This window comes from Hyperolius riggenbachi, chromosome 1 (assembly GCF_040937935.1).
Source record: "Hyperolius riggenbachi isolate aHypRig1 chromosome 1, aHypRig1.pri, whole genome shotgun sequence".
NCBI classification, from domain to species: domain Eukaryota; kingdom Metazoa; phylum Chordata; class Amphibia; order Anura; family Hyperoliidae; genus Hyperolius; species Hyperolius riggenbachi.
In genome coordinates this window covers 91,128,810-91,153,641 of record NC_090646.1, presented here as the reverse complement: position 1 = coordinate 91,153,641, position 24,832 = coordinate 91,128,810, and the positions used below count along the sequence as shown (strand labels likewise).

The 24,832-nt window shown below is 44.1% G+C and overlaps 2 protein-coding genes across 6 annotated transcripts in view; one reads left to right on the top strand and one right to left on the bottom strand.

Annotated features, from left to right (window-relative positions):
• Positions 1–1,264, top strand: part of LOC137563764 (serine protease HTRA3-like) — a 116,784-nt gene extending 115,520 nt beyond the window's left edge. The window contains exon 10 of the transcript XR_011030433.1: positions 846–1,264. The gene's annotated coding sequence lies outside the window, so the exon portion shown is untranslated. The remainder of the gene's footprint in view (positions 1–845) is intronic.
• The window catches only part of LOC137563743 (peroxisomal acyl-coenzyme A oxidase 3-like), a 372,185-nt gene that overhangs the window by 190,941 nt on the left and 156,412 nt on the right, over positions 1–24,832 (bottom strand). For 3 of the 5 annotated variants that reach the window (XM_068276653.1, XM_068276644.1, XM_068276623.1), the window contains exon 18: positions 16,966–18,158. The exons of the other annotated variants lie outside the window; for them this stretch is intronic. In XM_068276653.1, coding sequence (XP_068132754.1) covers positions 18,039–18,158 — 120 coding nt within the window. In that variant the 3' untranslated portion in view covers positions 16,966–18,038. Of the gene's footprint in view, positions 1–16,965; positions 18,159–24,832 lie in introns of those variants that run through there. 5 annotated transcript variants of the gene reach the window in all.

Here is a 24,832-nt window from a genome sequence, read left to right as displayed (position 1 = left end):
TGTAACGCTCCCCCAACGCACAGCAATGTAACACAAGTGGGCTGTTCACACTTCCCATGTTGCGTTACATGTAACGCTGCACGTTCTCCCGAAAGTGCAGCATGCTACGGCGTTACAGCGGCTTAAGCCGCGTTAGACTGTTTGCACATGCTCAGTGAGGTTGGGGAGGAGCGGAGAGCGGTCAGGCACATGGCTAATTAATATTCACTGCACGTTGTGACGTGCAGTGTTTACTTCCTGGTGCGGCCGCTCTGTGCGGCGATTGGCCGGCGGGACCACGTGATGCCGCATGCGTCCAAGAGTACGCATCACGGCATCTCGGACGCCAGAGTGAGCTGTACAACGCGGCTCACTCCGACGTCCACATCGAAGAGCACCAGGCTTTGCGTTAGGTGCACGTTATGCGACTTTAACGTAGCACCTAACGCAACGTCTTGGTGTGCAAGTAGCCTAAAGCTGCAAATTTTGCAAAACACATTTGTGTCCCTTCCAAAACTTTGGTCATGACTGTACTTTGTATTTCTTGTACTGTATATATTTCTGCTGTAAAATAAAATAAAAAAATAAAGTTTATGTATTGTTAAAAAAAGTGTTTAATGTGCTTGTACATGATTTTTCTTTTTTAAATCAGTTTTGTTCAGTTTTTGTTATTCTTTGTTTTTCATTTTACCTGGCATGCGTCATAATTCGTTTCTGGGCAATTAAAAAAAAAAGTATGTAAATAAAATAACCAGGGATTACCTTATGAAGAAAATGAATGCAAAGACATTCCATTGTTTCAGAGATATAGGCTGCAGAAGTGATCTTGTAAGAGTCTCAAATATCTAATGTACACTTCAGCGCAGGTGTAGCAATAGGACCAATCTTCCACCACCATCGAAAGATGAAAGCGCTTACCAGATCCTCTAAAGCTGAATACTCGAAGACGTGATGTCCCCTGACGACAAGGGTTCCCCGATCCACAGCAAACGACAGGTGCAAACTAGAGTTCAATCACAACACTTTGTGCGGGAGTTTTTGGGAATCTTAAAGATCCAATCTGCCATGACGATCATTATCAACACGCATCGCAAAGCGTCATCTGCCTAATCGTGCACTCGTACCCACATTGCGAGATCCCTGGAACGATGGCTCGTCACTCAAAAATACTGGTAGTTGGAAGAATTGTGCACAAAATCGTGAGGTGGGTACAAGCCTTTAGACTCAAATTATAAGGTCTAAAATAGCATTCCTAGGCAGCAAGCATCATCAGCATCGATCTCCAATGTGGTCCACGTTTTCTAGATAAGATTAAAAAGAAGAATGTACTGTACTCTTTTTAATGTGACAACATCCAAAAGCATAAAATAATAAAATGCAACTTACATCCAGTCCTGTGTTACAGAGAACCAAACACACATAAGGCATGTAACAGGAACAAAGCTCAAGGCATCATCCCAGCATAAACGTCCGCACCACGCACGGTTCCAGAAGCAATGCAAGTCAATGGTAATGTGAACATTTCCAATTTGTCTTGTGGTAGCGGTGCGCATATGCAGTTTTTTAGGTGGCGTATTTCCTGACCACCAGTGTGCACGTGACTGAGGGGATGAGGCTTTCTGTGGGCGGGTGTCCTTCGATTTCTCTGTCAGTGCAGTGGGCAAAATCACCATTTTGCCGTGTGCAAATCGCACCACTCCAAGTGCAAGAAAACCCTCAGTCTTGCATTCCAAACAAGGAGACATAATCACATTCAGGTTCAAGAAGTCAATATTGGACTTGCCTGAAAATCAGAGTGCTTCCTTCTCCATCCTCCAGTAGAGGTAACTTGCAGAGAATAATGGTCCATGATGGGAGTTATATAACAGCTGGAGAGTCATGGACTTGCCCTACGATTTGCAGCCACACCAAGAGTCGGAGAACTCATTCTCTGCCATTTTGTCATAAACGGTTAAAAGTGGAGAAGTTACACCAAGTTTTTCCATGCAGCTGTTTTCTACCACAGCTGTGCAAACATCCCCACTTCAGACATGAATGGAAAGGTTATTATGGTGAGAGGAGAGACATATAAACAAACAGAGTTTAGCCAAGGTACAGATGTATCACTCAAAGGAACAGCTCCTTCCTGCACTCACCAGTTTGGGCAGAGAACACGCATCACATGTATGATACATGATCATTAGAACTAACAGTAGACCTTAATTTCGCATTTACAATTATTTACATAAATTCTAATTTAACTAGCATTCTTAATTGCAATGACAATTTTGTAGGTAATCTTGATTTCACATCATTTTAAAATATATCAAAGTTGGGAATGAGAAAACATATTTTTGCACAGATGAGCGCATGTGCATTAAAGGACAACTGTAACCAATAAAGATGGTTCTCACCTAAGAGGAGGATTCTGGATCCCTTAGAGCAGGGGTGTCAAACTCAAATACAAAGTTTGCTGAAATTGAGCTCTGGGACCAAGTTGTGGGCCAACCTCAATTTCTAGTGGCCACCTCTCTCCCTTATAAAGTTCCTTGGTGTCTAATAGCCCGCCTCCATCCCCTATACAGTTCTCTGAGGTTTAGTGGTACTCCCTCATCTATACAATTCCGATGTTTAGTGGTCCTCCCTCTCCTCTTAGTGGCCCCCTCCTTCCCCTATACAGTTCCCTGGTGTCTAGTGGCCCCCTTCCCTCTCCTATACAGTTCCCTAGTATCTAATGCTGCCCCCTCCCCATATGGCTTTTCTGGTGATCTAAGGCTTACCATCCAGTATAGCTACTTTGGTGGTCTAGAGTGGGCCAAACATAATGTAAAGTGGGGAAACCACCCGAGGGCCAAATCTGATGGCTCAGAGAGCCAGATTTGGCCTGCGGCCGGAGTTTGACATGTATGCCTTAGAGCCAGGTCTGCCATCAGAAATTTGTGGGGGCCATACTGGTGTACGAGAGGAATCGGCACGGGAGACTTGGGTGCAGGATACAGCCGGTATATGGCTGATCCTGCTGCTGCACAAGTCCGGGCCGTGTTAAATACTATTCCCCCTCCAGGCTGCCATGGATAGTGGGGAACGAAATAATTTGGCTTCCAGCAATTGCTAGAAGCCGAATTATTGTGTGTTAAAAGTAACTTCAGCTCCGCCCAAGTCTCCAGCGCCGGAATCACAAGCATTCGCACATACTGGGCAAACTTACTGGGCCGCCCTCTGCTCTCACATGGTGAATCACAATCTTCGAAGGACTAAACACACTAACATCCGTGCGTTCGCTTTTCATGCGTTCCCAGCTATGGGAGCACAATGGAGGAGGAAAAGAGTGCATGCGCAATGCTCTGCAACCCAGCTAGATTGTGCACACTGCACTGGAGCACAACAGATTGACCGGGAAGGGTATTGAGGGAGCTGTCGGACTACAGGGGTCTGGAAGGAGCCCCAGGTAAGTAAACATCATTTTCTAACATTCGTCTCAAGTTTACTTTAATCACTAACTGACTAAGGCACCTTCTGGAGGGGCCTCCCGACACCTCTCACCACATTAATGGGCAGCCAGAAGGGCAGACATGGCCAGGCACAGACTGCAGCTGGGGCCCATGTGTGGCACTGTTTGCCAGGCCCCATATTCACTTGGGCCCCATACAGTAGTCCCCCCATGATGCCCTGAAGGCGGCCCTGCTTAAAGCTTTCCCGGTTCTCACTGCATCCCCCTCATTACACAGCTGGGCTCTGTTCCAGCCTCCGACTTTAATCTTGAAGAGGAAGTACATGGTGTCACGGCACAAACGTGAGTAATCGTGATTGTACATGGATTTTCAATTAAAAAATTCTATCAAGATTGAGTCATGTAAGGACACTTTTTCTATGTTAAAGGGAACCTAAAGCGAGGCTGCCATATTTATTTCCTTTAAAGCGGACCTGAACTCAGGACATCTTATCTGCTGTAAAAGATATGCAACATCATAATAATCTTTAAACAAAAAACATTTCTTTGTTACAGATTATACAAATCCTAAAATACATCTGCACTGTTTCTGCTTCCTGAGCCATGGAAGCAGACACATTGTTAACATCCTGTGCTTTCAAATGGGCTTATCTGCCATCTCTGCCACAGGCAGTCATGTGACACAGGGTGGAGATCAGATTACAACTTGTGATTAGACAAGGGGGAATTAGACAGGCAAAGCAAATACATACAGGGTGCATTTCTCTCAGTTTTCCTTCTGTCCTGTGCAAGAGTTCAGGTCCACTTTAGGGATAGACTGCTAACAAAATAAATCTAAGTATTCTTCCTCATTTTCCATGTTTACCCCAATACGGTTTGATACGTGTTTTCATATACTGATAACATTTTTTCTGTAAGTAATTATTGCCTTTGTTCAATAAATGACATTTACCTGTATTGAGTACCGTAGACGAACCTGCTCTCTGAAGAGACGTTACCCAGAGAACAGAATTTTTTTTTTTTTTTAGTAAGATTAGGTACTGGTAACCCTTTCCTTTCCCCAGACTTAGAATAGTCAGAAAGGACAGATTCCCCTTTCTTTTGTTTATATGAGAATTTGTGGCGGCAGCGTTTCTTTACCGTGAAATTGTGCGTAGCAAATTGATTGTGTGATCACGCATTCCCTCTTGGCCTGTCTGGTGCCCAATTCCAGCTACTCCAGCACAATGATTGTATCTGTATCCACGAGACTGGATGGTCTGTATGCTGAGCAGATTGGGTGGCACTAAGCAGTCTGGCGAGTAGAGGGCATGGGAGACTTGGGTCTCCAAATACTTTCAAAGACAAGTGGCTCCATACTGCACGTGCGTGATCACGGACTCGCGCATTTGCAGTACGGAGCCACTCGTCTGTAGAAGTACTCAGCGACCCAAGTACTTCCGAAGAGACCCAAAGACGCAGCAGGTGAGAGATATTAATGATGGCCAGGTGGTGGAAATGAGGGGACACAGAGAGGGACAGGGAGGCTCTAAAAGATCCAGACCATTTTCTCCTCTTAGGTTAGTCACTTTTTTGTTTTTATTGGTTACAGTTCTTTAAATTTATGGGCATGTATGTGAAAACAGTCAGTGGCGCTTTCTTTCACTGCGCAGGCACAGTCCTGAACTCGCACCTGCGCAGTTCAGAAATGCTCTGCATCGCACAGAGTAACTTCCAAGCAGCTGCAGTGTTTGGAGGACCAGGCTGGGGAATGTAAGGACCCCCGATAACGAGCAGTGGGATCACTTTGGGAATGAGGTACTCTAGCTCACCATGGGTTTTTAGTCCACAATTTAGCTGTCAGGTCAGGGTTAGTTAACCTTACTGGCGGTAAGCCCGAGCCGAGCTCGGGCTATGCCGCGCAGGAAGATATCTCAGCCCCAGGTGGGGCGATTTGGGCCATTTAAAGTGCTGTACGTGCAGCTAGCACTTTGCTAGCCGCGCGTACAACTTGATTGCCGCCGCTCAGCGGCGATCACCCGCACGCAGCAGCAGAAGAGGGCCCCCCCCCCCCGCCAGAGCCCTGCACTGCCTGGACCAATGAGTTCCGGGCAGCGCTATGGGCTGGATCGGAGGCGTATGACGTCAGGACGTCGGCTGACGTCCATGACGTCATTCCGATCGTCGCCATGGCGACAGGAGAAGCCAAACAGGGGAGCGCGTTATATACGCGTTCCCCTGTTTGCTATTGATGCCGGCGACGTTCGCACTAGAGGGACACATGCGCCCTCTAGTGGTGTTTCATGTAGCTACCACTCTGGTAGCTTTACATGAAACAAAAAAACAATAAAAAAAAAATAGGATTTTTGCCTATTTGGCAAAAAAAAATTAACCGCCAGGGAGGTTAAGCAACAGAGCAATATTGTATTGGAATCCTCCAGGGTAACCATGTAGAATAGTTCAGTATGTCTACCTGTACACTGTCATAGATTAGTAGGGAGTCACTCCCCTTCAGGAAGTCAGATAGCTAATCACTAGATCAAGCAGCAGAGATATTGGTATTTCTATCACCTTCCGCCGTCCAACACAGGTTTCCTGCAGACTTTGGATCGTGATTGGTGTGGGCTATCTCACTATGTGGAGTCAAACGGGCCACTCAGCCTTCACCAGAACATCTCACAAGGTTCAATGGACTGATAACCTAAAGCTAGTGGATATCCTGCTACCAGTGACCACCAGGTCTTGGTCCCTGTGATTGCCCTACCAAACGCAGGGGGAGCACAAGTGGAAGATTTTATTTCCCACAATGCAATGAGGTTAATAGACAGGAAACTGTCAGGACCATGACAACACACTGTGGGAGGGGTTTCACCACAAGATCAGCCATACTGTTACGTTTTGCATGGAGTTTGTGCGCTGCACCTGGAGCAAACAGAAACAACGCACAAACCCGCAACCAGGCAGAGATGTCACTGTTTAGGAAAAGACTGACAAACCAGGAATAAATGAATAATAAGAATTTATTATTAAAGGGGCACTATGGCGAAAAATTATGTTTTATAGCCACTGTACTATGCCTAGCTGTTTGTAGAGCATAGTGGCTTACATGTAGTGAGGCACAGGGGCTTTTTTTTTAAACACTGACATCACCTTGTATACATTATCAGTCACGTCGGCAGAAGTACCTTTCCGACGCCACTTAGCCTGTTCCATGTAGTTGTAGGGAGGCAACTTTCCCTGTTGCTGTAACTGACGTTACAGTTTTCCCCTCTCTGCAGCACTGGAAGGTTTGTTCTAAATTTCAACTGCACGATCGTGCAGTTATAGTGATCCCCCATGAGCCGTAAAGAGTAGTAGCTGATGTGCTGTGAGGGGAGTGGAACGCACCCTCCCTCCTACGTGAGACGCAACTGCATGTGAGGAGGACTGTGGAGGAATGCATCATCATTACTGATGACGCTGCCCGGCAAGGACCCCTGTAGCTGAAGCTGGCATGTGCTGCGCAGACAGAGCGGCAGCTTGCAGAGCAGACACAAGCGCTGTAGCTGTGTCCTGCTAATTGTACAGTAGTTGTGATTGTTGTTTTTTTTGTGGTGAATTTTTTTTTTTTACCCAATAGTTTTTTCAGTATTTTTTTTCTAAAGCAAATTGCAGGTAGTTATTCAGCCAGAGTAATAAAAAAAAAAATGAATAACTACCTGCAATTTGCTTTAGAAAAAAAAATACTGAAAAAACGATTGGGTAAAAAAAAAATTCACCACAAAAAAAACAACAATCACAACTACTGTACAATTAGCAGGACACAGCTACAGCGCTTGTGTCTGCTCTGCAAGCTGCCGCTCTGTCTGCGCAGCACATGCCAGCCAGCTTCAGCTACAGGGGTCCTAGCCGGGCAGCGTCATCAGTAATGATGATGCGTTCCTCCACAGTCCTCACATGCAGTTGCGTCTCACGTAAGAGGGAGGGTGCGTTCCACTCCCCTCACAGCACATAAGCTGCTACTCTTTACGGCTCATGGGGGATCACTATAACTGCACGATCGTGCAGTTGAAATTTAGAACAAACCTTCCAGCGCTGCAGAGAGGGGAAAACTGTAACGTCAGTTACAGCAACAGGGAAAGTTGCCTCCCTAAAACTACATGGAACAGGCTAAGTGGCGTCGGAAAGGTACTTCTGCCGACGTGACTGATAATGTATACAAGGTGATGTCAGTGTTTAAAAAAAAAGCCCCTGTGCCTCACTACATGTAAGCTACTATGCTCTACAAACAGCTAGGCATAGTACAGTGGCTATAAAACATAATTTTTCGCCATAGTGCCCCTTTAAATAACAATAGAATAATGCTGTGCATTAACCTCATGCATGAAAACAATCAGCATAGACTAGCAGGCAATGTATTCTATACACATACATGCACTGCAACCAAATAATACAGGTAGATACAAACAATAAGCATACAGAAAGGTATGAAAATTAGGGTTTATACAAGGACCTCTCTGCATAAGCGAGTTATGCAGAGTAGGTCCAGTGTATAGACTGTGTGCACACGGACCCTGGATCCAAAATAATAAGCACGATAGATATATATACATGCAGGATAACAAATCGAGGAGGAGACACACGGATAGTCAGGCAAGCAAGGTCATACACAGGAGATCAAACAGTACAGTAATCGCTAGGCAAAGAGTAGTCGGTATACAAGGCACAAGGTCAAAACACGGGAGATCAATACAGCAGGGAATCAAGGAACAAACACCAGGAACAGGGAACTCAGGGCAGGATGGCTAGGATCAGGAACAAAGAGCTAGCAAGTTCTGAGAGTTCAGGTGTGGCCTAAATACCATGCTGAAAGGCCATGTGATAGTCCAGGCCTCCTCCCTGTCTGTGAAGAGATCTCCAGAGAGTCCACCCTCTGCTGGTGGGCAGAGGAAAGTTCAAGCTGTAAATTCATAGAGGCTGGTGACATCTGCTGGTGAAGCAGAGGTAGTACATACAGGAATCTACCAGCAGATGCAGATTGTAACACATACAGATGTCCCTGGTGATCTATTCAAGAATAGGGATGAAGTTCAATCGTAAATTAAAGTTTCTTTTTAAAGAGTAACTGTCGGGCATAAAATCAAAAATCAATTCTTTATTTTTAAGTAATAACCAGGAAATCCAAAAGTAAAAAAATCACTTTTTTTTTCTTCTCCATAAAACATCATTCCCCAGTTTCCCTGCAATCCCTGGCTCTTATTTGGTACATCTGCCACACAAAAGAAGTTGCAAGGCATGCTAGGTTTTCTTTTTGTTCTTCTTTACTTTCCCTACAGACTTAATTAATGCAGCCTGATTGGATGAAGCTTCTTTCCCTCCTGTTTCCCCTCCCACACCTTTGTTCCTATCTGGCCATTATTTCTCAATGCACTTTCTACTGCAAACCTGGGTGGGAGTGTCTGAAGACTGGGAGGGGTCGGGCATTGATACACAAACAGAGTAAGGGAGGAAATGATGTCAGGGTTGGTTTCAGGATAGACACAAACAAAATGGAAAATCCTTTTTTTCTCTTTTTTTTTTTACTATAGACAAATCACTAAAATCAAAATGTGGACAGTGCAATACATAAGTTATGTAAGTAGAGCAAGTATTTATCTGCTTATATATGTTTTTTTATGAGATAATATGGCTGACAGCTCGACTTTAAGTCCGCCATTAGTTTACCGTCATACTACCTACACCCGTGTCACTTGCAGAAACATTTGAAAGCAATAGCAATTTAGTCCACTGTATTGTTTAACATTTGTATTTAATGTTTATAAAAGGGAAAGTTTCTGGACTGCACTGTTTACAGCTTGGTATAAATCAACAAGTTTGATCTAATTTCTTTAAACAGTCTAAAGATAAACAGCTCCAACACTGACATCAGTATAAATATTCTCAGCTAACCCTCTACTCGTCCAAGAAAGCTACAAGCATTGTCAAAAGGGTAATCTAATATTAATGTGACCTGAAACAGATGTGTAAACAAAGGCATGTTGCAGTATTATTATGTAATATCTACAGATAGAAAAATAAAAGCTTTTGGGAACAATAGTTGACATTAATATTAAAAGAATAAGTTCCATAATGGTAAAAATGTAACATTTCTTTCAATAACCGTTTGATCTAATACCAGCGGCTGCCAAACATGAAAATACAGTTTTCCTTCTGTGCTAGACAGATGTTCCCTGACGAGTCTTGGAGGAAACACAAGGAATTCATGTGAGGAATTGGAAAAGATGCAAGAACAATTGGGGCTGGTACATGAAATAAACCATTTCCAGCATTGCTAATGATGAACCTGCTCCATGCACATCTGTGCCAATGTGTACAGTTTCCAACTGTACCCGATTTTGATCAAAGTTTAGATATTGGACTCTCAACATGTCTCTGCTTTTGAAAACTAACAGATTTGATTTAAGTGTACCTGAGGTGAACCTAATATAAAGAAAAAAAATGATACTTACCTGAGGAGAGGGAACCCTCTGGATCTAGCAAAGGCTCCCCACGTCCTCCTGGCCCTTACTGTTGCCATCCACGAACCCCCAAAAGAAGAGCTTGTCGGGTTTATGATCATGACAGCGTTCTTCTTTTGGCAGGAGTGTGGCTGTACTGCGCCTGTGTGATCACTCCTAACTACGCAGTAAGCCGGAGCGCCTCTTGTGCATGAGCGGCTCTGTGCTACTGTGCAGGCATGGCCTTGCTCGCATGGGTGCAGCTTCATGCATGAAGAAGAGCGTGGTTGCGGTCTTCCAGAGGGTCTCAGGCAGGGTGGTCTCCAGGACACAAGAAGCCTCTGGTGGTTCCAGAGCTCTATCATTGCAGTCGCTACTCTCCCCCGTTACGCACCACACAGTGGCGTAGCTAAGGAGCTGTGGGCCCCGATGCAAGTTTTACAATGGGGCCCCCGAAGCACTGTATACATAATAATTGATACGGCGCACCAAAACCTGTCAATGGCAACTACAGTGTTAGAGGTGCAAAAAGGGGATGGGGAATAGCTTGTTAATGATTACCACTACTCATAGTATCTATAGAAGTGATTATTATGAGCACAGGACCAATAGAGAGGTAATACTGTAGTTGAGGGAGGGCCTTATGGGGCCCCTTTGGCCCCGATGCGGTCGCTACCTCTGCAGCCCCCATTGCTACTCCCTGGCACCACACCATATGTAAAATTAGCCTAAAGTCCCATACACACGCTCAACAGCGGTCTTTTATGCAGCACAATTGTTGAACAACTTTTGTAGCGAAACTAAAAAAAAGTATTTTGCTATTGTTCAAACAGCTGATAAGACTGATGATAAGTCGATCCAACTGTTGGATTGATTTCTTATCAGCTCTTTGAATAGCAAAATACTTTTTTTAGGCGTTTCACCTGGTTTCAGAACAAAAGTTGTGAAAGCATAAAAGACCGCTGTTGAGTGTGTGTATGGGGCTTATGAGCCTCAGCAGCTTGGACTTGAGCTGTGTCTTATCAGTTGTTTGAACAATAGCAAACAACTTTGTTGGTTTGTTTCAACAACAAAAGTTGTTTGATAATTGTGCATGTAAAAGACTTTTGTTGAGCATATGTATGAGCCTTATGTGAACCTGAGGTGAGCCTGATATTAAGGCTGCCATATTTATTTCCGTTTAAACAATACTAGTTGCCTGGAACCCTGCTGATCACTTTGGCTGCAGTAATGTCTAAATCACACACCAGAAACAAAAAATGTCAGAAACATCGCATCTACTGCATGCTTGTTTAGGGTCTGTGGCAAAATTATAAGAGGGAGAGGATCAGCAGGGCAGCCAGGCAACTGGTAATAACTATGGCAGCCTCCATATCACACTCACCTTGGGTTCACTTTAAAGAGGAACTCCAGTGAACATTTTTACTGTTGGCAGGTGATGTAGCTGCTGCATGTTTTTTGGGCAGTTGGAAACAGCTGTAAACGGCTATTTCCCACAATGCAGCAAGGTTCACAGACAGAAAAGAGCACGTACTTTTCTTGTTTCTTGTGGGAGGGGTTTCACCACAATATCAGCCATACAGCGCCCCCTGATCATCAGTTTGTGAAAAGGAATAGATTTCTCATGTAAAAGGGTGTCAGCTACTGATTGGGATAAAGTTCAATTCTTGGTCGGAGTTTCTCTTTAAGGACCAGAGCCTTATTTCCATTTTAGAGATCATTGTGATTGGCTCACAGTGATCTCAGAGTCAGGAGTCAGTAGTGGGAAGCCATGATTGTGAATAGCCTCTGTGTTATATGTTAATTATTTTCCATAGTTCAATTGCAAAGGGAGAAAAGAGTGAGAAATAAAACATATACACACACACACATCTCTATTATTACAAATTATACAGATTTATTATGACAGGAAATGTATACTGGGTTTAGCAATCACATCTGTTTTTTTAAATACACATTTCATGTAACATCAATTACAGTCGACAACTGTGCAGAAAAAACTATGGAAACAGAATGCATTAACGTGGAACTCCAGCTAATACACTTTTTTATTGTTTGATAATGTAGGGAAGGCTTGTAACCTTGGCCAGGTTATTATTTCTGTCTATGCTCCTTCTGTAGTGATGATTGCTGCTCCTGTGACAGCTGGTTCCACAACAGCTGTCACTAGAAGAGGAGCTGGCGATATCCAAATGGGTCACCATTAGGGGACAATCGCCAACTTCCTGTCACATGTAAGTGGCACAGGAAGTCACAGAAAATCTTCACAATGGGTAAACAGACAACAACAATTGTCGATTGTTCACCTGACCTAAAGCCCATCTGATAGTGTATGGTGGATTTTGGTATGACTGTCATACCCACAGTCACCTTCCTTTAATCACATTATTATACAGGAGAGAAATCTTACTGTATGTTAAAGAGAACCCGAGGTGGGATTGAAGAATACTATTAGGACACAGAGGCTGGTTCTGCATACTATCACCAGCCTCTGTGTCTGTACAGTGTCCCCGCAGTCCCCCTCCCTGCGCTTTGCTGTCCCCCATAAAAACCGCCATGCTAGCGACACGCAGCTTGTCACTAGCTGGCTGTTTACCTTAATGCTGCCAGTCACCGCCGCTCCCTGCCTGTGTGTCCCTTCCCTCCCCGCCTCCGTAAGCTGATTGGAGGGAAGAGACGTAGGCGGAGAGACGCGATATAGAGGAGGTGGGGGAGCGGTGGTGACAAGCAGCATTAAGGTTAACAGCCAGCTAGAGACAAGCTGCGTGTCGCTAGCACTGCGTTTTTTTATGGGGGACAGCAGAGCGCGGCGGGGGGGGGGGGGGGGGGAGGGAACAGTACAGACACAGAGGCTGGTGATAGTATGCGGAACCCGCCTGTGTCCTAATAGCATTCTTCAAACCCACCTCGGGTTCTCTTTAAAGGGAACATGAGGTAAAAAGGATATGGAGGCTAACATATCCATTTCCTTTTAAACAATGCAAGTTGCCCGACTGTCCTCTGGTCCTGTGTCTCTGATACTTTTAGCCATAGACCTGAACAAGCAGACAGGTCAGGTGTTCTGACTCAAGTCTGACTGAAATATTTACATGCTTGTTTCAGGGTTGGCTCAGACACAACCAACATCAACAGGACTGCCAGGCAACTGGCATTGTTTAAAAGGAAATAAATATGGCAGCCTCAGTTTCACTTTTACCTCTGGTTCCCTTTAAGCTGCAAGGAAGTAACCCACTTGATTGGAAAAGTTTAGCTCCATGTTGAATAAAAAGGCCAAATTAACTTTCTCTTGTTTTGTTGTTTTTCCCAACAAAACAAAAAGTATTAGCATGGGTTATCCACAAGGCAATCTAATTAAAACACACATTTTCAGAGAACAATGTCCAGTGTGGCCTTATGGCCTGAGATCTGAGTGACGCACTAAAGTCTTATCTGCACACCAAGTTATGCTGTTTATCGAGATCTCCGTGTACTTCTGCCAGTCCGTGCCATATAATAGATACAAGAAAGACTGAGGAAACTACAGCAAGGCTGTAACACAATAGTGCCTGGAACACGTTGTGTTACCTGTGGCAACCAATCACATTCTATCAATTCCCTATTGTAGCTGAGACTAACAGTTTTGTATAAATATTTATAAAGTAGATTTAATGCTTTATTGCCTCTACTCAGTGGCATTCTATTAAGTGTCCCAGAGCTAAGACACACAAACTATTGAACTTTTTTATCCATCCCCTGCTCTCAGAAGTTGTCCTCTGCAAGAATCTGTGAGGGTTACCCTATATTTCCACAAGGATCTGACATGAGAGAAACTGTCACTTGCATGCCTGAAGGTTAAATCTTTCAGGCAGGAAAAGAAAAAAAACAAACCACAGTCTAGTTATGAACTTATTTGGCACACTATACAGATATGTTTATCTCATCATGTCACATATACATGCACCAGAACTGTCACCTGTAGGGATTGGGACACTATTCCTAGGGTGACAGTTCTGACCAAAAGCACATACAGATGAGGCTATGGGCCTGTTCACACTCCGGCACTTTCCATCAGCATTTTGCTGATCCCCGGCGATCAGCAAAGTGCTGTGACACATGTAATCTTATCAGAATCAGAATCAGAATCAATTTATTTTCGCCAAGTAAGTTTGCACCTACAAGGAATTTGTCTTGGCAGTTGCTTAACAAACACAAACAAAAAACAATACAAGGACAGACAGTGTGAATATTACAAGTTAAGGACATTATAAGTATAGTGGCAGTAAGCAATGTGAGAATTGTTCATGTTTAGTTCTGTGCTGATTACTTTCAGTCCTAGCAGCTCTAACGTGGTTCAGCATTAAGTATGGCTACCGCTTGAGGAAAAAAACTGTTCCTGTGTCTGAAGGTTTTGGTAGCGATTGACCGGAATCTTACTCCTGAAGGCATGCGCTGGAAGATGGAGTGAGCTGGGTGAGAGGGGTCACAGGCAATTTTGGATGCTCTCTTTCTGCACCTGCTAGTGTAAAGATCCTGCAGGGAAGGTAAGCTACAGCCAATTATCCTTTCCGCTGATCGGATGATGCGCTGCAGTCTCCCCTTTTCTAATGCTGAGCAGGAGCTGAACCATACAGTCATGGATGATGTTATGGTGGATTCGATGATTGCAGTGTAGAACTGCACCATTAGCTTTTGAGGTAGGCCAAACTTTTTCAGCTGCCGCAGATGGTACATTCTCTGTTGTGCTTTCTTGACAATAGTGGCAGTGTTGTTGTCCCATTTTAAGTCGTTTGAGATCGTGGACCCAAGAAACTTGAATGACTCTACTTGGGTTATTGTGGATCCATTTATGGTTAAGGGGAGGTGCTGGGGGGGAGATCTCCTAAAGTCTAGACAAAAGCCAGAAGATCAAGAGTAGATGAAATATCCAGGGGTAGATTATATTTAGCTAAGTTCCGAATGCTCAGTAGTTGTTCACTGGTGAAGGTTATCCGGGTTGGGTTGCACAAGGCAATGTTGAAAAACAAAAATACATAAAACAAACATAGAAAGACAGAGCAAGCTGCCGAGGCTGCCATCTCCAGGCGCCTCCTCCTCCTATCCTCCTATGCGATTACTCTCGCTGCAGCCCTTGCGCTGCTTATTGCATTTTTCGAGTGACCTGGATGTGACCCTCACTGAGTAAAATAAAAACTGCAAAATTGCAGCTGGAAAATCGTGATTGCAATTGGTAGGTGACTGCGATTGCGTTTTGCAATTTCTAGTGTGACTGGGCCCTTTGGCTACAGGAGAGCAATGTGTACTGCTGCTATGAGTAGGGGAGGTGGGACAATGGTGCAGAGCAAGATGAAGCCACTTCTGGTGGACGTGGTAAGGATGGGAACAATGCACCTGACCGTTGCCCTCGCTTGAGGATCTGGCATGCAAACACCTTTGGGAGACTCCTTTACACACAATAGATCTCAGCCGACACAGCCCCATACAGCTGTCTCAGCCAAGTCCAGTCTAGCACGAGGAGGAAGCTGTAGAGGCAGTAGAACAGATACCCATAAAGGGGCATAATTAGAAATCACCGGGCACCCCTGTAAACATTTGTATCCCCCCCCCCCCGGGGGGCAGGAGGGCTCACAGCATGAGGATAGAGCATTGGACCTCAGGCTCACCTCAACTCACCTCCCCTCCCTCACCTCGGGCTCTTCACATACCTCCATCCACCGCGGAGGTCTCTGATCTCTAAGTGCTTCATGCTACTTCCTGTTTAAACAGGAAGTAGCGTCAGTTATGTGGTCCTGCCCGCTGCCTCTAATAGATGCTGGAGGGGAGAGTCCGAGGTGAGGGGGGCGCTGTCCCCCTCCCCAACGATGTCCAATGCTCTCCCCTCATGCTGCCACCCCTCCGGACCCACAAAAATGCCCTGAGCGGGCCCTACAGGGGCAGAGGTTGCCCCCCCCCCCTATTGTTACGCCCCTGTACCCATATATCTGCATGTAATACCACTTCAGACTGCTATTTCTAATAGGTGCTGCTCCTGTATGTGAGAGGCATATAATCAGTTTGATAAGGGGATTTTCTGGTCACAGTCATGTGCTAAAGCAGGAAGGGCTCACTGCAAATCAGAGGCTTGGGCATCTATCAGCTGATCAAGCCTAATGTATAAAACTCTTCTGCATCAGCAGATTTTATGTTAGGGTCAGTTTACAATATACATTCCCTAATGTCCTAGCAAACTTTAAAAATATATTTATTTATTATAGAACGTTCCTGAGCAGGTGTATAGCAAGTAAGATGCACAAAACTCCTCAGTTACAGATGTGCTTTAAGGACAACCATCAATAAGCAACTGTTCTAAAACTGCAATGTACAAGTAATGTCTAAGTATTTTTAAAAGGTGTAGAAGCATGTTCCTACTTTTCATGTTAAAAGCTGTACTTTGGTTTCTGTAGATTTTAACTGCATCCATTAGCAGAGGTGATTCTTTTTTACTTGAAATGTAAAATCACAGCCAGTGCTGGTCTCTTTCTCAGAAGACTACTGACTATTTCTTGGATAGGAAAAAATAACTAGTGTGTGTGAAACCTGACACCAACGCTCCACATGCAATTCACCTTTTCTCCCGAGTTTTCTCCTACGTGATATTTTCACACCTTATTATTAAAATGCCTTTTTAAGCCACCAGCAGGCAAGAAAATACTCTGAATAATTGTGACAGTACTTTTCCCCCTACTTTTTGGCTCTTTTCAGTTACAGGGTGCTGGAAAATTAATATAAAAAGAAGTTGAAATACTATCTCCTAGGAGAAAACTCCAGAGCAAAAGTAAATTGCATATGGGCCAGAATGTTTACTAGCAGATAAGACATACATTTAATTCTGCTTAGTGCTGCACACCAGTTCTCCAGAAAAATCAGCAGCTAGTAAGACCTGCTGTCACATGCTAAAGCTAAAAATTACACTCAGGGTTAACAGATGTAGGGAGAGTTATCCCCCCCCCCCCCTCATGGTTCACTGGTCCAGTGCCTGCCCTGATATCCATCAGTGAGACACTTTTGTAATACATTAAAAGGAAGAGAGAAGCGTGGGGAGATATACAGCAGTACTTAGGAATACCTAGACAAGCTACTCCCATCCCAGTTTAAAAAATACGTTTATTGATAGATGTCCTTTAATCTTTACATAACAAATGGCATTTAGAGAGTCATAAGTTGCATTACAATACATTCCTTTCTTGGCTACACTTTCCAACTACTATAAAATTGCAGATGGAAGTGTTAAAGTGCACCTGAAATGAGGAAACTCACTTAAGGTTGGATGTTTACCTAAGAAGAGGGAAGGCTCTGAATACTATAGAGCCTTTCCGATCCTCCATGCTAGACCTTATTCCTTCGCTGTGCATGGTTTCATGTCCTCGACCTGCTAGGTTGAATAGTGATTCGGTAGTCTTCAGAACTACACACACCCCTGGGTACTGGGAGACAAGCGCATCTGTACTAAGCTTATGCAAGCCTGGACTCATGCCTGTGCATTGCGGATGTGCTTGCTCTAGACGTACTTGGGGCCATGAGTACTTCTTATGCCTTCATGAAGATTAACAAAGTGCTGTCAGAACAAGAGAGTTTAAATAGGCATAGCACATGAACGCCGGGCAGCATGGGGTAATGGGAAGACTCTATAGTCTCCATAGCCTTCCCCTTTTTTTAGGTAATAACATGGAGGGAAGCTGACTGACAGTGTTTCCTATGGCAACCAAACATATACCAACAGTAGTTTAGGCAAATAGCTGGTATTTGATTGGCTCTTGTTGAAAATGTTTATTTACATAAGGCTGGACTCCATCTTCACATAGTACAGTAAATTCAATTACAACAAGCACCATTAGTTCAATGGGAAAACAAAAAAAGTCAGTATCTAAATACTGCCCCCTGTCTGGTTAGTAATTCTGTGACATTTCTTAAAAACAGATTATAAAAAGTTAAAATTTTCAAGAGTATTTTTTTAATTAATTTTCTTTTAAATGAAGAGCTTGTCCACAGGCTTATCGGTACAATCAGAAGGTATATTGCATTGGTGTGGCCTCACTAAGGTGAATTCTCATTGTGCAGTGAGTGGATTAGCCCTCCGATCACAACCTACTGAAGAGATGACTTTCATATACTGTATGATGAGGATGCAAAAAAAGCCTATCCCAAAATACACAGGCAGCTCAGAGCTGCGATCTCAGTCTGCCAATCACAGGCTTATTACTGCAAAACTCCGCCCACCAAGATGGCCGCTCCAGCACCTTCTCTCCCTGCAGGACGGCAGACCACAGATTCTTGTACAGCTGCAAAACATCATCAGTGTTATTATTATTTATATCGCGCTGGCATCTTCCGCAGTGCTGTACCGAGCATTGTCACTTAACTGTCCCCCTCAGGGGTGCACAATCTAATCCTTACCATGGATGTATCCTGTGGTGTAAGTATCATAGTCTAGGACCAATTTGTGAGGAAGCCAATTAACATATCTGTGTGTTTTTTGGTATGTAGGGGGAAAAAGGAGTGCCCGGAGGAAACCCACACAGACACGGTGGGGGGGGGGGGGGGGGGGGAGGACATACAAACTATGTACAGATAATGCCCAGGCTGGGATTTCAGCAGGGGACCCAGTGCTGCAACTTCAGAGTGCTAACCATTATGTCCCCATGCTTCCCAACATTACAGAGTTAAACTGTAATTAAATTCTTGAAGCAATATCTTTGTTGGCTCATGGAGGCACTCAAAAGTGTCCAAACAAATAGGGTTTAGCCCAGGCATGGGCAAACTTGGCCCTCCAGCTGTTAAGGAACTACAAGTACCACAATGCATTGCAGGAGTCTGACAGCCACAGTCATGACTCAAAGGCAAATGCACTGTGGGACTTGTAGTTCCGTAACAGCTGGAGGGCCGAGTTTGCCCATGCCTGGTTTAGCCTAATTTAAAGGTTTAGAAAAGAATGACAAATTAAGCCACACAGGATTTTCCATGAAAGGCCTGTTCACACAATCTGGTGTGCTGGGGTGGTGCAGCCCAACTCAATATGAGTGGTTGAAGCCTATCTCCACCACCCCAGAATGCATCTGGGTACATTTTTTTGAGATCTTTGTGCACTGCTCTGAACCACATTTAGTATGAATGGGCTCTGATAACCTGACATGACTGCTGAACTTGAAGGGAGAGGAATACGCGGGCTGTCATCTTTATTCTCTAACAAACAATGCCAGTTACCTGAAAGAGACTCTGAAGCCTCCAGAAAATGTTAGGCATGATTTCCCACTATGAAATGTTGCATCCCTGCGGCTGAAATCTCAATTAATCCCCCCAAAACCACATGGCAAAAATCCACGACTTTTCTGATTGTGGATTTTGCTGCCTGGGGTGGCAGAGCTGTGGACTGTAGCTCTGCCTCCATGGGTGTCAATCAGCGCTGATCGCCGCCTCTCCCCGACTCTCTCAGTGAAAGAAGACAGAGGGGTAGGGGAAAGGCGGCAATCCACGCAGATTGACGGAGGAGAGGCAGAGTTGCTGCTCAAAGCTCTGCCTCTATGCGGAAGCGCTGCCCAAATCTTCCCAAGGGGATTTTGGGGGGATTAACTGAGATTTCAGCCGCGGGAATGCAGCGTTTCAGAGGGGGCATTCATGCCTTACAACATTGTAAAATAAAAACTGCATTTTCTGGAGACTTCAGAGTCTCTTGAAGTCTGTGCTGATGCTCTGCCTTAATACTATGAGTCACTGGCCCAGAATGAGCAGGCAGGTCAGATGCTTTGACTGATCCCACTGGCTGCACACTAGTTGTAGGTGTGTGACTGAAACACAACCAAAGCAAAACACTCAGTATGACAGCCAGGCAACTGGCATTCTTTATAAGGGATTACAGCTAGCTGCCTCCATATTCCTCTCACATCCGGTTCAATTAAGACAGTTGAAAGAGCACACTATTAACCTAGGAAACCTCCCAAATGACTGGACCTTTACCTGAATCTTGGTGGAGGGCTGCTTCACTTCACTGCTGGGAATTGTGAGCACTAATTATATTACATTGCTGTTTGTATATTGTTTTTTGCTGCTGCAATATCTGGTGGATTGTCTGTGTGGTTCATCTGATATTAAACAGCAAGTGTCAGTTTTTAAAAGTACAAATTTTTTTTTCTTTTCCCTCTAGTTTGTTTTGCAGCAGGCAATTGGCTAGGGGGAGGGACTAGCTGCAATAGGAGGTATTTGGTCAGCTTCAGGACTCAGTACTGAGCTTGCTCAGTCTGTGGCTTGCTCACTAAGTGGCTGCGACACAAGTGGCATAGGCGTTAAAAACAGGCGTTGCAACACAGGCACAAAGAGAGTGGTGAGAGGAAGTAGGTAAGGACAAAAAAAAAACAAAAAAAAAACCTTCAATCAATATTGTGGTTTTTTGCATTGGTTAGAATGTGCTAGGCACGTTGTGGTGTAGTCTTTAAATTTTGAGGACTGCACCCCAACTTCACTCACTCCACCTCCACCCCTCCCGCCCCTCCTCCTCCCCTCCCCCTCCTCCCCTCCCCCCCCCCCCTCTTCACTCACTCCCCAACTTCACTTACTCTCCCTTTCCTCCTCCCCAGCTTCACTCACTCTCCCATTTCATCTTTTACCGCCACAGTTTACTTTAAATAATTTTTTCCCCACACAAAAGTCATCATGTTGGACTATGCTGTACAGTGTACATCCTGCAACATGTATGCATGCCTTGATCAGCGGATTGAGGGTGTTTACTGTTGCCCTGGGTGTGTGCGTGTTGCTCAGTTAGAGGCGGAAGTCGCAGAGCTAAATAAGCATCTCGCAACACTGAGAAGCATACACAACATGGAGAAGAGCTTGGATCTCACGATCCAGACACTGGATGGAACCGTTGAAGATGAGGAGGGTGGAGTACAGCCAGACCAAGAAGCAGAGGCAGCCGCTAGTTGGGTCACAGTTAGAAGGGGTAGGGGAAAAAGTGGCAGGGAGGCTAGTCCCGAGTTGTCCCTCACTAATAAGTATGCTTGTTTGCGTAATATTGGGGAGGATGATTCAGGAGTAGCAATGCTGCAGCAGGATGTGCTCCTTAGCAACCAAGGGGCAGACTGCTGTAACGAGAAAGGGAATAGGAGTGCAGCTAAGGCTAGACAGGTACTGGTGGTAGGGGATTCAATTATTAGGCGCACAGATAGGGTAATCTGTCGAAGAAACCGCGAATGCCGTACAGTCTGTTGCCTCCCGGGTGCTCGGGTTCGGCATGTAGCGGAAAGAATTGACAGATTACTGGGTGGGGCTGGGGAAGACCCGGCTGTCATGGTACACATTGGCACCAATGACAAAGTTAGTGGGAGATGGAAGGTCCTCAAAAATGATTTTCAGGTACTTGGAGATAAACTTAAAGCAAGGACCTCCAAGGTGGTGTTTTCTGAAATACTGCCAGTGCCACGTGCTACATCTGAGAGACAGAGGGAGCTTAGGGAGTTAAATAAGTGGCTGAGAAATTGGTGTAGGAAGGAAGGGTTTGGGTTCCTGGAGAACTGGGCAGACTTTGCAGTCGGCTACAGGTTCTACAGCAGGGATGGGCTGCACCTTAATGGGGAGGGTGCAGCTGCATTGGGGAGAAGATGGCTAAACGGTTGGAGGAGATTTTAAACTAGGATCTGGGGGGAGGCGGGAGGATAAAGTCTCAATACATAGACAAGATGAGGTAAAAAGACAGTGGGAACCTATCATTATGGAGGGTGGAGAAGGGGGGTGGGGACAGTGTAAAGATTAAGGAGGTTGGTAAAAATTCAAGTAGCCCATTTCATGTAAACAAAATTGGTAAATGTGGTGGTAAAAATATAAAGTGCATGGTAACCAATGCTCGGAGCCTTGCAAATAAAATAGACGAACTAGAGTTCATTCTGAATGACAAAGGCTATGACATTGTGGGAATAACCGAGACATGGATGGATGAAAGCCATGACTGGATAGCTAATTTAAAAGGATACAATGTGTTTAGGAGGGATAGAACAGGGAAAAAAGGTGGAGGGGTTTGTCTCTTTGTTAAGAATTCTCTTACAGCTGTCCTCAACGATGAGATGGAGGAAGATTGCGAAGATGTGGAGTCCGTTTGGGTAAATATTCATGGTGGAAATAAAAGTTGCCAATTGCTTATTGGGGTATGCTACAGGCCACCTCTTATTAATGAAGCTGCAGAACTGCGATTACTACAGCAGATTGAAAAAGCTGCAGGTAAAAATGAGGTCATAATTATGGGCGACTTCAACTTTCCAGACATTGACTGGAGTATTGAGGCTACCCATTCTGGTAAAAGCAGCAGATTTCTGGCAGCACTACAGGACAATTACTTGACTCAAATGGTAACTGAACCAACTAGGGGGAATGCGTTACTGGATCTGATCATTTCTAATAGACCAGATAATGTATCAAATGTGCAGGTTCAAGAACATTTGGGAAATAGTGATCACAACATGATAACGTTTGAGCTGGTGACTGATAGGCCAAGGGGCAGCGGGACCACTAAAACTATGAACTTTAGAAAAGCAAAGTTCACTCAAATTAGGCAGGCACTAAGTTTGGTGAACTGGGATAATGTACTACAAGGGGAAGACACTGAAGGGAAATGGCAAGCTTTTAAACTTATACTCAATCAATACTGTAGTATGTATATCCCATATGGAAACAAAATGTCTAGGAATAAAAAAAGGCCTCTATGGATGAATAGAAAGGTTAAAGATAAAATGAAGAGGAAAAATAATGCCTATAAGGTCTTAAAACAGGAGGGGACCGAGGCTGCACTAAGCAATTATAAGGAGTGCAATAAAAATTGTAAAAAAGAAATTAGGCAGGCAAAGATTGAAGCTGAAAAACAAATCGCTAAGGATATCAAATCTAACCCAAAAAAGTTTTACAAGTACATTAACTCTAAAAAAAGAAAGGTTGACTGTATAGGACTCCAAAAGGATGAGGATGGGAACTCAATGGTGGATGACCAAGGTAAGGCAGAGTTATTAAATGCTTTCTTTGCTTCTGTCTTCACAAAAGAAACAGCACTGTTGCAAACTACAGAGGCGGAAGAGTCTCAATCTTCTAACTGTAATATTAAATACTTAACGCAGGAAGAAGTGAAGGCAAGACTAAATAAATTAAAAATAGACAAGGCACCTGGCCCGGATGGCATGCATCCTCGGGTCCTAAGGGAATTAAGTTCAGTTATAGATAAACCCCTTTATCTTATCTTTTGTGACTCTCTTGCAACTGGCAGAGTCCCAGTGGATTGGCGTACAGCCCACGTTTTCCCATTATTTAAGAAGGGCAAAAAATCTGATCCAGGAAATTATAGACCTGTAAGTTTAACATCAGTTGTATGCAAACTATTTGAGGGGTTACTAAGAGATACTATACATGACTTCATAGTAGAAAATAATCTTATTTCTCAGCATCAACATGGGTTTACTAAAGACAGGTCCTGTTTGACTAACATGCTCAGCTTTTATGAGGTAGTGAATGCTAATATGGATATTGGGAATGCTGTAGATGTGATATACTTGGACTTTGCAAAGGCCTTCGACACTGTTCCCCACAGAAGTCTGGTGCAAAAGTTGAGAATGCAAGGACTGGGGAAGAGTCTGTGTTCATGGATAGGGAACTGGCTAATGGACAGAAAACAAAGAGTTGTGGTCAATGGATCATACTCAAAATGGGAGACTGTTAGCAGTGGGGTCCCACAGGGGTCTGTTCTGGGTCCAGTGCTCTTCAATTTATTTATTAATGACCTAGTAGATGCAGTAGTGAGCAATGTTGCTATTTTTGCAGATGATACAAAATTGTGCAGAATCATTAACTCTCAGGAAGATAGTGTCATATTGCAACAGGATCTGGATAGGATGGCTATATGGGCACATACATGGCAGATGAAATTCAATGTTGACAAATGTAAGGTCATGCATTTTGGACGTACGAATGGTCTAGCACCATACAAAATAAATGGGATACAGTTGGGGACATCAAACTTGGAGAAGGACTTAGGAGTACTCATTGACAACAAGTTAAATAATCGTACTCAATGCCAAGCAGCTGCAGCTAAAGCTAACAAAATTTTGGGATGCATTAAAAGGGAAATAAAAACTCGAGATGATAGCATAATATTGCCCCTGTTTAACTCTCTAGTAAGGCCACATCTGGAATATGGAATTCAGTTCTGGGCACCACATTACAAAAAAGATATTGCAGTTTTAGAGCAGGTGCAGAGACGAGCAACAAAATTGATGCGTGGGATGGAAGGTCTCACTTATCAAGAAAGGTTAGATAAACTGGGTTTATTTAGTCTAGAGAAAAGACGCCTTAGAGGGGATCTAATTAACATGTATAAATACATCAGAGGGCAATATAATACCTTGGCGGATGAGCTTTTTGTCCCTAGGCCTTCTCAAAGGACTAGAGGACATGATCTGCGCATGGAGGAAAAACGTTTTAGCCATTTATTTAGGAAAGGGTTCTTTACAGTAAGAGTGATTAAGATGTGGAATGCATTGCCACAGGAAGTCGTTACGGCAAACTCTATACCTGCATTTAAAGGGGGCTTAGATGCTTTCCTTGCGTTGAAAGACATCCATGGCTACAATTACTAGGTAATGCCTAATGATGTTGATCCAGGGATTTTATCTGATTGCCATCTGGAGTCGGGAAGGAATTTTTCCCTTTAGGGGCTAATTGGACCATGCCTTGTAAGGGTTTTTTCGCCTTCCTCTGGATCAACAGGGATATGTGAGGGAGCAGGCTGGTGTTGTACTTTGTACTGGTTGAACTCGATGGACGTATGTCTTTTTTCAACCAAAATAACTATGTAACTATGATCTTTCCAAGCAATAGACAAAAATGGGGGCCTTGCTTTTAAGAATCCATCAGACCTTAGGCCAGTCATAAATGACTATGAAGTATTGGAATGACCAGTGAAAGCTCTGCTTGTGCTCATCAGCATTGC